The sequence below is a fragment of the Nuphar pumila genome, chromosome 12 (genome assembly GCF_984573655.1).
Source record: "Nuphar pumila chromosome 12, dmNupPumi1.hap1.1, whole genome shotgun sequence".
NCBI lineage: Eukaryota > Viridiplantae > Streptophyta > Magnoliopsida > Nymphaeales > Nymphaeaceae > Nuphar > Nuphar pumila.
In genome coordinates this window covers 12,894,597-12,908,573 of record NC_143260.1, presented here as the reverse complement: position 1 = coordinate 12,908,573, position 13,977 = coordinate 12,894,597, and the positions used below count along the sequence as shown (strand labels likewise).

Sequence of the window (13,977 nt, the reverse complement as noted above, 5' to 3'; positions counted from 1 at the left end):
ATATCGAGCCTGAACCTGGATCTAATCGAGTCTACTATAAGAGAAATCATACCCAGATCCGATAAGAACCAGGCCCGGGCCATACTTGGTAAAATAATATTTTTTTGATCATTTTTAGATTAAAAAATTGCAGGTCTTGATCGGAACTCGGGTCGGTTGCGGGTCTAGTATAAAATAATATTTTTTTATCATTTTTACATTAAAAAATTACATGTCAGCCATATTCTCCAAAGCTGATATGCTCAAAGGCATAGGCCCTTCAATGGATGTGCCTATAATCATCCTGTATATGTTGGAAAAGGCAAATAAGTTGTGTTTATGAATTAAATAAGAAACCTCAGATGACAAGCCTAAGTTGGAAGCCTGCAATATTCCAATTGGATATTTCCAAATCGGTACGAGTCTCAGGCATAAAGGTCCTATTATTCAACTTGGACCTATTCAATGCAACTGAAGGCAAGTGTCAACTGAGTCGTATAAAGGAAAATATGTGCCACAGGGTCTCTTGACAAATCTGACATTGAAAGATAACTAAAGTACCACCGGCCGTAAAACCAAAATATATGCCACAGGGTCCAGACCCGAATCTTAATCAGGTGTTCGTATTTGTCACCACCCTATAGGGTTTCAACCGTGTTGGGTCCGGGTAAACCAGACCCGTTGATACCCCTAGGTATGAAACGTCCTGTTCTCTCCTCTTTTACGCATTGTCGTCGAGTGATTTGGTCTGGCTTTTTGGTTTTACGGCCGGTGGTACTTTGGTTATCTTTCAATGTCAGATTTGTCAAGATACCCTGTGGCACGCTGGATGGACACCTTTTTCTATTGGTGAACAGTATCATTGGTGGTTGGGACAGCACGATTGATGGGGGGACAAACTGAATTATGGATCCCAGTAGGGTCCACTGCCCCAATATAGGCCGTTGGTTTTAGCCCAAAGGGCCCATACAGTCCCACCCATACTCTATTCACCCTGCGGATCTTCACGGACATGGCAGATAGGTCCTTAAACTGGCTTTAGGTAGTGTCACTGAATCATGAAGCATATGCCTTAAAAAAGAAGGGCTTGATCCTCCTCCCTTCTTTTGAAGACGCTTGCTGTGACCAACTGAGCTATTGCAGCTCTTCTCCAAGTTATTTCAATTTATAGGATTTTCACAAAAAATAATTGATTTTTTAACAAACGTTGGATGCGACACCCTGGACTGAGAGGCCTCTGCAAGTACCTCTCCAGGGTAGTGTAGTACTCCAGGTGGGTGGCGGAAGGGTCCCTTCCGTACACCACTGCCCTCTCCCACGGCGAGCTCCGGTCGTCGTCCTCTCTGTCCGACCACTCCGCTTCGGGTTCGGATTCGAAGTCGAATTCCTCCGCCAATAAAGAAGAAGAAGAAGGTGATATGATGATGATCAAGGAGGGTTTTGCAGGGAGACTCTGAGTGGCATTAGCGGAAAAGATTGGGGTTTCGGAGGGAAACGGGAGAATGGGGAAGACGGAGGAAGGGGGTTGCTGCAAACGATGGAGGTGCAGAAGGGGTTTTTAGTAAATTTTGGAAAAAATTGTCTGCGGCTGCAATAAGGCAGACTTTGGGTTGGAAGTTTGAGAGGGAGAATGACTAGAGAGAAGGAGCCATTTCTTGTATTGTATTGATTTATAATTTTGTTGTTGATTACTTTCACTTTCAATACAGTCTGTGAAAGAACAAAAGATTTTGGATAATTTTTGTAGATTCAAAGTTGACAATGTATTCATGCAGCGCGTGTTGGTGTGTGAATAAGGAATTCTTGTGGCTGATCATAGTGGCAAAGAAGGAAGCTGTAAATTGTATATGAAATTACAAAGTAAATAAGAAACATGCTCCTTTATATATAAAGCATTAAAGCATTTAGTTTTTATAATTCAGTACGGATTAAAGCATTTATTTATAAAAAAAATATCAGTTTTTTTTTAAATTACTCAAATTTTAAATGTTTTTTAGTTTTTAGATCCAATTATCAGAAGTTAAATTCCATAGGTATGGTTGGGCGGATAGGGTTATACGATCCAAAACAAAGTAATCTGACCTATTATCTATGAATGTCCAAGTTGTCAGCGCATCATCATCAAATGAAATACAGCAGCCGGTCCAAATAAATGTCAGACTTGGTACAGTTGTTACAAAACGAACAGAATTAGTGTTCCTTTCCATCTTTTTTATGCTGGACAAACCATCAAACATGCCCTTAATGATCGGACTAAGTACCTTACAAGGACATGATTCTAATCTCTACAGAGTGCTAAAAGAGTGCCTACTTTCTCACTCAAAGAAAAATATAGCAAGAATGGATCATTTCTTTTGAAAGCATGTAGAGCCATTGAAATGGCTGCCAAACTCTTTTGATGTGTAGTATAAGGGAAGCAATTATTTGCTCAAAGTATATTGAAAAACTACCCCTAGCTAGTAACACTTTTCAAGGATGAAACTGGCGGTTGACAACTCAAGCAATGCCCGATTTATACCTCCCTCTGTTAAACCAAGCCAAACCCGAGGCACGCATCCTTGGAACTCTTCAAAGCCTTAGGTGTACTTTTGGAAAACACCAACCAAAAACTTAGGCTCCCCATTTCCCTAAACTTCACTAGGCTGTGCTGTTGTCAGTCATTTTAGGTACTGTAGAGAGAGAAAGGAGAATCCATAACCAGTGAACATTATATGTGTGGGGAGAAACACTGAAACACCTTCAGGGCAGTGCAGAGAGAAGCTCGCCAACAGTTGTTTCATCAAAGCACACAAGAATCTGCCCCAGTAAAAACCACTCCATCTCAATAGAAATCCTCACCATTCACCACTCAGCATAGGTCAAGCCAGCAGATGTCACCATCCACGTGACCTACACATATCTTCCTCTTTTTATAGACTCTCTGCTTCTTCTCTGAATCCCATTCATCACCAATTCTTCTCTTTCTTTCTCCAAAATAGATTGGTCATTGATCCTCTCTCCATTCTCTTTCCGTTCTCATCAAATACCAAAGATGGGTATTGCCTTCTTGTTCTCCTCTGCCTACTTTGGGGCCATTTTCACCTTCTCCATTCTTTTCATGAACAGTGAAGGCCTTGATATTTCTGCTCATAATTTCACACACTTTATGTACAATGGGCAAGGCACCAGCTGTAACATATTCAGTGGGACTTGGGTTTGGGACGATTCGTACCCTCTCTACGACTCATCACGCTGTTCATTTATAGACTCCGAGTTTGACTGCCAAAGGTATGGCAGACCTGATAAGCTGTACCTCAAATACAGATGGCAACCCCTCGGCTGTGATCTCCCCAAGTGAGTCTTCATTTTTTTGTTTCCTTTCTATTGGGCTCTTCCAAATCCCAGAATCATGGACATTGGTTTTCTACTTTTCTTCCATTTTTGTTAATTTCACTTCCTTTTACAATCTCATCTCTGTTGGTTTTTTATTAGTATTTGGTTATCTGTTGCAGATTCGATGCTGTTAACTTCCTCTCACAGTTGAGGGAAAAGAAGTTGATGTTTGTTGGTGACTCTCTGGGCCGCAATCAATGGATATCGCTCATGTGCATGCTCACATCTGCAGTGCCAAGTGCAAGGACCAATTATGTGAAAGGCGAACCACTTTCTTCTCTGACGTTCTTGGTGAGTCAGGAGTATATTCATCATCACCACCGATACCAAATTAGTGCAGTGCAGCTATAAATATATACCAACCAAAGAATCATTAAATTTTCTTGGGTGCTAATGAATGCCAGGTATTGGGTATTGCAGGACTATGGATTTTCTTTAATGTTTTACAGAGCACCATATCTGGTAGACATAGTACCTGAAAGTATAGGGAGGGTACTCAAATTGGACTCCATTCAAAATGGTAACTCATGGAAAGGAGTGGATGTTTTGGTGTTCAATTCAGGCCATTGGTGGGTGCACAAAGGAAAACTTCAAGGGTGGGAATCCCTTTTCCTGTCCTTTTACATCACCACTTTATTTATTTTATAACTTCCCTATATTGTAATCATTCTTCAAACTTTCCTATATTGTAAATCATTTTTTTTCACAATGCAGATGGGAGTACATGCAACTAGGGGGACATACCTATCAAGACATGGATCGGATAGTTGCTTTCTCTCAAGGAATGAGGACGTGGGCGAATTGGGTGGTCATAAACACTGATCCCACAAGAACTAGAGTGTTTTTTCAAGGGATGTCTCCTACACATTACAAGTAAGATATCACTACCCTATCATGTGATACTGTAAGAGAAATCACATGGAGGGTATTCTCATTAGGAGGAAAAGCCTGTACGTATTTTGGGTTTTAGTGGAGGATGTGTTGTCTAGCATTTTGTCCATTGTATGAAAGTCCAAAGGGGACTGACCCACATGGTACATTCTCACATGGGGGCACCGTTACAAACAAGAGTTCTTTTCTCTCTGTTACAAACAAGAGAAATAATTCTCTCTTGTTCTTACAGTCGTTTTCTCACTTTTTTAATCTCTATGGAGAAAGACCCGGGCTAGTTGATCCAGAAAACTGGACCTACCACTAGATCAGGGTTCCATATTCGAAACAAGGAAATCTCAGTTATTTGTAACAGCTGATAGCCTGTTGACTTTGGTTCAAGTTGGCTAGCTAACCAACAAAGTGGATCCTGCAAAGGCATGGACCTCTCAAGCAGGTTTTCCTATCTTCTTAAATGCTCTTAGTTGGGCATGCTTGGCTTGACCTATGGAGTACACTGAACCTTGCCCAGATTGGATCTTTCTTACTAGCCAAATTTTGATATTTGGTTCATAGCAGGTCAAGTCAATCTTAGGCCACCAAGATGAATCTTGGTTTTTTTTAAATGAACCACATTGACATGGAACATGCATGCCCTCCTTAGCTTAGGTTTCATTACATGATCTGACAAACCAGGCCATAAATACCGGGTCTTTTAAGACGTCCAGAGTCCAAGTCAGGGGAGAGGGTCTCCGGAGGTCAAACCACCAAGAGGGCTAGCCTGTAACTTTACCATGAGTGAGGTTGTAGCCAACAAGGGCTCCACTCATCTGGTAGGGGGAACTTGTGAATGTCACCAAGTTGACGGTACGTCACAAGTTCATAACCCACAGGGGGCAACCCTTGCTGCAAGGTTGAATCTATGTGTACTTTCCAGTGGACAGGGAGGACCTCAAGGGTTTTACTAACCGAAGGCCAGCCAATATGCTGTTTATCTAAAAAAAAAAAAGAAGTGCGATTGTGGGTAGGAGTGTCAACAGGTCAGGTTTGGTTCAAACCCATGTGAAACCAGACCTGACTTTGATTTTTGGGTATGGTATCAGGTCTGGACCCGGGTCTAATCAGACCCACTATAAGAAAAACCATACCCGAGCACGATAATAACTACATGAACCAGACCTGGTAAAACCATACTTTTTGTTCATTTTTACATTGAAAAACTGTGAGTCTTAATGAGAACTCAGATTGGGCTCCGGTTTGGTATAAAATTTTACAAACTATACCCATGCCCATGTATTAATGGGACCTTCAGGTCCGGACCCAAGTCTTAATCAGGTCTTTTTATTTATCACCATACCCACACCCTATAGGGTTTGGTTCAGGTCAGGTCTGGGTAAACTCGACCCCTTAACACCCTTAATTGTGGGGCCAATTTCATTTCCCGGTTTTACCACCCAAGGTGGCCTGATATCACAAAAGAAAATGGAATAATGTCTCCTTTTTTAAATCAGATGTTGACGTGGTTTGATGTGTTTGTAGTGCCAAGATCTGGAACGGTACGGGTTCGGGCAGCTGCTTGGGTGAGACAAGGCCTGTGGGTGGGCTGACCTACCCAGGAGGAAGCCCACCCTTTCAGACTCAGTTGGCGGACATCTTGATAAAAATGGCTAGGCCTGTGACCCTTCTGGACATAGCCACTCTATCACAGCTTCGAAAAGATGGCCACCCTTCCAATTACAACGTGGATCCATCATCTGGTGTGAAGGGGAGCCTTGACTGCAGCCACTGGTGCTTAGCAGGTGTGCCTGATACTTGGAACGTACTTCTCTATGCTAGCTTGTTCTATTAATTGAGTTCAATAGCAGAAGGAAAAGAACACGAGAGACACTGAGGATGAATCAAAGGATCTGTCACAATGCATTCTTTGTCTGGAAATTTGATGTTTGGGTTTTAATAAATTTAGTTTCTTATCATTTGTAAGAGTCATTAGCCCAATAGGCTCATTTTATCTTATATTCCATGTAGTATTCATACTGCATTTGTGTTTATTGGTTTTCTTGTGATCATCACAGCCAACATGTCAAATAAATTAAATATGTTCTTTCTGTAACACAATTATCAAAACCAGCCTCTTTGCTTTCACCAAGGTGTGGATATGGACATGTCATGTCAAATTAGGGTCTGTTTAGGATTTGAGATTCGGGTTGCATGGTTGTGGTGGGTGTCAACGGGTCGGGTTTGGTTGGGACTCAAGTGGAATCAGACTTGGCTTCAATTTTTGGGTATGGTATCGGGTTTGGACTTGGGTCTAATCGGATCTGTCATAAGAGAAGCCATACCCGAACCCGATAAAACTACGTGAACCAGTTCGGGGGTCTATACTCGGTAAAATAATATTTTTTATCATTTTTATATTGAAAAATTGCAGGTCTTAATAGGAACTCAGGTTGGGCACGGGTCTAATATAAAATTTTACAAACGATACCCGGCTCCATATATTAATCGGACCTTTTAGTGCATACCTGCCATACCCTGACCCTATAAGGTTTGGTACAGGTAGGGTCCGGGTAAACCCAACCCGTTGACACCACTAAGTGCATGGGAATGCCTCTGCCTTTCGAGTGCACATGAGGTCATTGTTGAATATTGCCAATCATCTGTTATATTCAACCTGATGAGATTAGGTCAGAGCTCCTTTGGATGCCGTTGATCTCAAGATGAACACATTCAAACCTTTACAAATGACATGCCTATCACTTGAATAGGCCCCATTTTTTTTTCCTGATGTCATGTTTCGGATGGACGGTGTATGAATGGTTTAAAATGAACGGCCCACAGTAAGCCTTATAAGGTTTGTTAGGTGTCATTCATTTTTTAAGATGAACGGCATCCAAGGTGCCTATAACGGATGTACCTCTGACCTGATCAATGTTGTCAGTATTGGTATCGGGCCCGAATAGTTGGGCCACCGGGAACCAATACTCCAGAAAATAATAAAAAAATGTTATGTGTCGATCATAAACTAAAATAGTAAAAAATAATATTTTTTAATATTTTTTTTGCATTTATTTAAAAATAGCCGAACCAGTATCTATTGTTTGCCGATACTATACGTATACACACAGATACAGATAACACTGGACCTGATCTACTCGCATATTCAATCCCCATCGTGCATTTTATTTGGAAACTATAAGAGTGGGACCATAGCCCCCTGTTCACTCTAAAGCCTCTCAACCTAAGGCCTAAGGTAGTTGTCCCATTTTTTGACAGAAAAAAATCTGACACATATTTCTGCCAAGTGAGATGCATGGTGAGGATTGAATATCCCGTTAGTGGGTCATATAAAATATAACCATGTCTGTTTTTTGGATTTTTTTTTTGTGTAACAAAATACCCTGAAAGAACTAGAGATATTATCTATGGAAAGCAAAGGCAAGGAGCTCAGATTTCTAAACAATTCTTTCAGCTCAGCCTTTACACATGAATGCTTTTATAGGAGAAGAAATATGAAAGGATTCAGGTATGAAAAGTGGTTGGTGGTGGAAAAAACTGATGCTCATTTATACCAGCATAGCACTTTCCTACCATTAAGATTTGATGTTTGTTTCATTCATGTGAAAGGAAAAAAGAAAAAAGATTGCCAACTCACACTTTTCCATAAAAGTTGTACCAAACAAACGAGCCATAGGCTGCATTTGATGGCCCTTTCAGGAGGTTTATGGCTTCTTGAAATGCATAAAATGGAAAGGAGAAATTTGCTCCTTCTCATTGAAGAAGCTTATTTTTTTGACATAGACACCCCTGCGTTTAACCCATATTATATATAAACTCTTTTCACGGGAGGGTTTTGTTCTCCGCAGCTGGTGCGATTCATCTCCCTCCGCACCTCTCTCTCAGGTAGTCTCTCTCTCTCTCTCTGGTTTTCCCCTAAACCTTATGCATTTGGTTTTGGTTGATGTTTTTTGGGGAACACCATATGAAACTCACTTTGGGGACCACCATATGACACACAAATGGTTGATTCTACACTTTGGAGAACACCATATGAAACTGCCCTTGCATTTATTAATACTTCTGTTGCATTCATCTCAATCTGTTCTGTAGGATGTGCAGGCTTGTGGAAGAGTTTGAATCTGCATTCCTATATGACCTATATGAACTTGAAGGAGGCCGATTATCTAGCAAGATTGATGAGATGGGTGGTTTGGAAGGTTTGTCGAGAACAGATTAATTTGTCCTTTTCTTGAGGCTGAATTTCTTGTCATTATGCATGCATCGTTAAGAGCTGGGAGAAAGTCCCAAAATCTGATATTGCAGAACCTTCTTTTTTATCTTCAGGGGAACTGTGGATGAACTTAGATGGTGATCATCTCCAATTTGTTTGAATATATTGTCACTACTTTCATCCTCACAACAGTAATAATTTTTGTCCGGCTCTCTTCTATTTAGCATGTTATTGATTATCTAAAAGTTCAAGTCCCTTGGCTATTGTCATCTAGATATCTTGGTTTTTCTGTGTTGCAGGAAATCGACAACTTTGCAGTTTCTTCCAGCCAACTTCCTATTATTATCAGTTGTTAGTGCATAAGACTTCTGCCCCTTTAGATACACATGAACCATATTGTGTGGAACCTTGTAAGAGCGTGGTCTATGGGTATCAAACATGATTCAGATTCTTGAGTTCTTTGCTACTTGTAGATTATCCGAGTGGGCCAATTTTTTAGAAATAGTAAATTTGAGTTCGCTGTAGGTTGACTTGACTCAGCCAGTTCTCAAGTTGTGAGGTGGAAAGTAACTTAGTGCTTGGCGAAGACTTGAGTATCAAGGACATGCTTGAGTTTGCTGAGTCTTGTCTGGATCATTTGCATTCATGTAATAACTTTGATTATTTACAGACTAAGAATTTGATTGGACCAAAACAAGGCCATGTACTAAAGGATGAGGTGGTGTGGAACGGTCTGAACACCACCGATGTTCTATTGGTGATATCAGAAGAATAAGTGAGAATTTACTGGGGAGAGAGTGAATGAATTGTTGCCTAAGATTATCTACAGAAGGCACGAGAGCTCGGCCGGCTTGAGGAGGATGAAGGATGCTTTCGATCTGACTGACTCAAAGTTGGTACTGTAGTATAAGTTATAACTGTATAGGCATATTGTCTTGATCTCCACCTTCATTATTTATAACTTCTTTTCTTTTTTGCCATCTAATTGTAGCCCTGTTTGATTTGTTATCGTGACAGAGCAGAAGCTGGTTCGTTTGACACATGATCATCCACTGTATCCAAAATGCTACTCTTTCCCATCTCATAATGAGGTTTTGTTGAATTGCCCAATTAGATGTTGATTTTGTTGTTATTCAATTTTTTTGTGTTTTGACTAACTTATATGCTGCAAACTTTTGCTTTCATTTTCCAACAATGGAACTATATAGTATTATTGTCAAATAGTTTGAGTCAGTCTTTTTATTCTCTTAAATCTATCTTAACATCCTCATTACTCAATCTAAAGCCTGTCCATAACCAAACATTCAATGAGGATTGTGATTATTAATATCAAACTGTATGGCAGTTGCTAGGCCAATGATTGCACACACTCACAGGCTAATTGGAATTCTGTATTTTTGTTAGAAATATTGCAACCAAACATGTTTCTTTTTGGAAAAGGTCATGGATCTTTTCTTCTGACCCTTCAATTTGTGTGGTAAAACTTGCAATTGCAGAAATTGGAAGCCTTTTGTATAGCGATAACACTTGAGGCGGTCATAATTGAGTGTCTCGTAGGAGAGAGTGACACGTGCCCCTTTGCCTCAATAACCTTGATATTCGTTTCCATGTAATTTTTGGTTGATTTTTACAAATAAATTGTTTTTCCTGCATTGTGTTACAACTCAAGCTTTTGAAATAAAGTGTGTGCAGTGGATGATATGGAGGTATAGTTTTTGCAGGCAGTATACTATGAGATATTTACATTCTTTACAGGAAAACATGTATCTATTAAACTGCTTCAGCAAATATGTTAAGCTTTACTAACAGCTTAATTCAAAGGAAATTGTTCCTCTAATGTTTATTCACTTGGGAGTTTATCTTTTGTATGAAAAGACAGTGTTGACATGGACCAACCACAAATTATTTTCAGTTTAAACTGGATGTCCTTGTGAATCCCAGGAAAGCTGTCTCTGACTATTGAACTGAGATCACTGGAATTAGAGCTGGTGATTTGGAAGGAGTGTCTTGTTGCCTGAGTGATGTGCAGGTTTCATGCTTATTTTGTGGAATTAACAATCATAGTCTAAATAACATGAACTTACAAGGCATTTTGGATACTCTTTCATCAAAATTATCTGCTCCATTAGCAGCATGATTTTAAGCAAATTGAAGAACATGTTGAAAAATGAGAAAAGTTAATTCTCTTCGTGTTTTTTGTTTCATGATTTTACTAGTCATCTTTCATGAAATTCTACTCGACTGTCAGATTTTCAGTACTGAAAAATATGAGTTTGCAACAGCTGTGGCGCTACATAGAAGTCCAGTCAGTCAACTGATGTGCAAGCATATTTAGTCTTCTTCTTTCTTTCTGCATCTTGTTTTGAGCAAAGCAATACCGACGTTTCTGCCACTTCTCTATAATAGAGGCTTAACTTGGTCAGAGGGGGCATAGGTCCTGCTACTTTGGCTACCATGCTTACGCCATTTACACGCTGCGGGCAGCAGAGGGAGCTACAAATGGCAATGCTGGGTGCTGTTCACTTGGAGGCAACTGTGGCTGCATCGTAATGAAGTCATATTTGAAGGAGCTGTAACATGTTTGCCGAGGGTTTTCTGCAGAATACATAAAGAACTCCACGAGGTTGTCAGGTTGAAACTCGGGGATCTCAGCATCTCTGACTGAGAGGAGCTGTTGCTACAAAATGAATGGCAGGTTGACAATTGTTGTCCCTGTTGCTTCATAGGAGAATACATACTAAACTGTAAGTTGAACCTGTAAAATTCTATACTGATTGAATACATAAATTGTCTTTTTCATCAAAAAAAAAAATCGCAGTTGAAATTGCAAAAAATATTAGCTACCCATTTGAGGAAGTGCTCTTTGTATGTGAAGGTTACTTTAAACAATTACTTTTAGACTTCTTTGATTTGTGTAAGTGAGGTGATAATGCTTGACCATGTTAATGCCATAGTCACAGGTCAGAAATGGAATAAATGGCAGAATTTAATTAAATCTCTCTCTCTCTCTCTCTCTCTCTCTCTCTCTCTCTCTCTCTCTCTCTCTCTCTCTCTCTCTCTCTCTCCCATCAAAGAGTAACGGTGAGATGCGGCACCTACAAAATTTTTAATCAAATCTCATCAAATTGCTTGAGCAAAATGGACCAATTTTCAACCAGTAAATCTCAATAACAATAACAAGCAATGATGATGAGAATACATCAAAAAGAGGCAAAGAGAACCAAAAGAAAGGATCTTGACTTCAGCTTTGGCATACATGGGCTTATTGAAGGAGTATCAAATGAATAGGGCAACTCCAATTCCAAAAACTGCATCAGCTCATCCTATGTACAATTTATGTTCAAACTATTCTTCCAGCCCTACTCACATAAGTTGCCTTTCTTTCAAAATAGGTATGATTGCAGCTTAGGGGTGCAAAATAAAGCACCGGCTGAAATTCTGCTACAAGCTGAAATGTTTCAAGAACAAAATTTCAGTAACATAAAGACAAACTTGTTTAAGCAGAACATGGGGACGAGAACTCACTCTTATGCACATCATGTGCAGGTTGCTCTTACAGAGACCAAAACTGGAAGTTTCCCATTCTGTGAAACATGATTAGAGTACAAAAAGTTCCATACTTGGTCCCATCAAGCACATTTTCAAAATGTCCCACTCTCAAAATTGCATTGCTGGTATCCCTGAAATAGCTCTATAAGAAGAAGAAAAATACAAGCATTAGGCCAACTAAACCTTGCCTTGATGATACCAAAATTGGTTATAAGAATAATAAACACATTGGTGAACTATAATGCATTATATTAAGTGCACAAAAGATATACCTCAAACAAAAAGGCACTGACTTCTAGATCCTTTACAACTAGTTTGATTATTCATCTGAAAATCTAGTCTCATCCTCAATAATCACTAGCATAAAAAAATGCAACAAGTGAAAGGTTATCTTAAGAGATAAGCAAGAACAACTAAATCATGTAATGTTAACTCTAAGGCTAAATAAAATTTATACAAAAATCATTTCAGTAAATAGATTACCCATGCGCTTTATTTTAGGGCAATTTCGTTTGTCATGACCAGCACCCTGCATTGTTTGCATGCTCTTGGTGGTTTGTCGAATGCATTCTTAGATGACAAATTCCTGATATATCAAAACAAAAGAATTAAAATTTATCTGTTAAAACTTGACAACCTCATGTAAGCTGAAAAATATAGTGGTGAGAACTTCATATCATACCCCAAACTAATATTCAATTGACAATTACGGGTATCATGACGAATCTTCTTGTTGTAAATGGCACATGTTCTCATTGGTTTGGATAACTCAATTCCAGATTTGAGTCTTTTGCCACGTCCTTTTGTAGCGATCCACAAGGCTAAACTCATTTGAAATCTCCACCACCTCATGTACTGGCTCAACTACTCTCTCATTTTGTTCATTCTCTTTAGCTTTCAATTCTTCAGTTTTGCTAAGTTCTTCAGATTCAAGAGAAGTTTTTTTTAAAGCTTCTAAGAGTACATGAGCATAACTTGATTCATATTGCGCTCCAACAAATATAAACTTATTTGCATACAAAGATGAGACTGTCGCAAAATCTTTGTATCTTATAGTTGTCTTTTATCTCCAACACAACTAGACATGATACCGTCTTTTGCATTTCGAGTCCACCTTTAAAAGATGTAATTGGTTAGAAGTTTCTCAAATCCCTTAATTCTAATTATGCAAAAAATATTTCGACAAATGAAGCCTTTGAACTCCCACATTCGTCATGCACATTTTGATATCTCCGGGATCTTTTCCACCTTTGGCACACACCTTAATGAGGCCTGCATTTCTTTTTGAAATTTTGCAAATGATCTCTGTGTAAAGATTTTCAGCAAGCCATCTTCTAAAGGGCAATGAGTTATAGAATTAGGCCACCCCTCATTCATTTGGTGATTATATTCATTTTCAGTATCACGTACTTTCAAGATATTCTTTTCTATAATCTCAACAAACTCATGCAAAGGAGTATGTCTGTAATGACCTGATCTGGGGCCTCTCGAGCCCGAGTTCGTGGATGTTAGTTCTCAGAGAAAAATTACTCAATAATCTCAAACAACCTCAAACCATGCCAGATTTTTTTTTCATTTAATAATTAAAGGTTCGTACATTCATTTTTTTTTCTAATAATCATCTAAATGCATAAACAGAATAAAAGAGTAGAGGCAAACCATACTTTGATGTGGCAGAGTCGTACTAAGTCCTATGAGTGATGGCAACAGACCTTGAACCTAGAGTTGCAACAAAAAAAAGGGGGTGAGTCTACAACCCAGTAAGATTCCATTTACAAATAGTCACGACCGTTGCAACTGTATGAGCTCTAAGCTCTTAGTCTTAGTTTAGTTTTCTACTTTACACACATGTTATTTTTGAGTTTTACCCCCTTTATCGCATCTCTATTATCATTTTTAAACATATATTCTACTCTAATTAGCTATTTCAGATATAGCTTCCTCGGGCGTAGCAACCCATATAGACAACTCAAAGTTTA

General features: G+C 39.2%; 1 protein-coding gene and 1 long non-coding RNA gene across 3 annotated transcripts; both read left to right on the top strand.

The window, feature by feature from the left end:
- Nucleotides 1-2,925: 2,925 nt before the first annotated feature.
- On the top strand, nt 2,926-6,336 carry LOC149820034 (protein trichome birefringence-like 38). The gene is made up of 5 exons (XM_089982162.1): nt 2,926-3,312; nt 3,471-3,642; nt 3,772-3,947; nt 4,066-4,224; nt 5,761-6,336. Exons 1-5 carry the CDS (start codon nt 3,011-3,013, stop codon nt 6,068-6,070), a joined length of 1,119 nt encoding a protein of 372 aa, XP_089838288.1. The 5' UTR covers nt 2,926-3,010; the 3' UTR covers nt 6,071-6,336.
- Nucleotides 6,337-7,874: 1,538 nt separating this feature from the next.
- Nucleotides 7,875-9,326, top strand: LOC149820033 (uncharacterized). 2 transcript variants are annotated; one of them, XR_016426714.1, is made up of 4 exons: nt 7,875-8,121; nt 8,329-8,435; nt 8,563-8,640; nt 8,749-9,326. It is a non-coding gene; the product is annotated as an uncharacterized LOC149820033 (long non-coding RNA). The 2 variants fall into 2 exon arrangements; XR_016426713.1 differs by having other exon boundaries at nt 8,542-8,640.
- The last annotated feature ends 4,651 nt before the right edge of the window (nt 9,327-13,977 follow it).

Excerpts from the sequence above, each read along its gene's own strand:
- LOC149820034 (XM_089982162.1), top strand. The coding sequence starts at position 3,011 with ATGGGTATTGCCTTCTTGTTCTCCTCTGCCTACTTTGGGGCCATTTTC. Across the intron at positions 3,948-4,065 it reads CACAAAGGAAAACTTCAAGG|ATGGGAGTACATGCAACTAG; the intron begins GTGGGAATCCCT and ends TTCACAATGCAG. Across the intron at positions 4,225-5,760 it reads ATGTCTCCTACACATTACAA|TGCCAAGATCTGGAACGGTA; the intron begins GTAAGATATCAC and ends ATGTGTTTGTAG.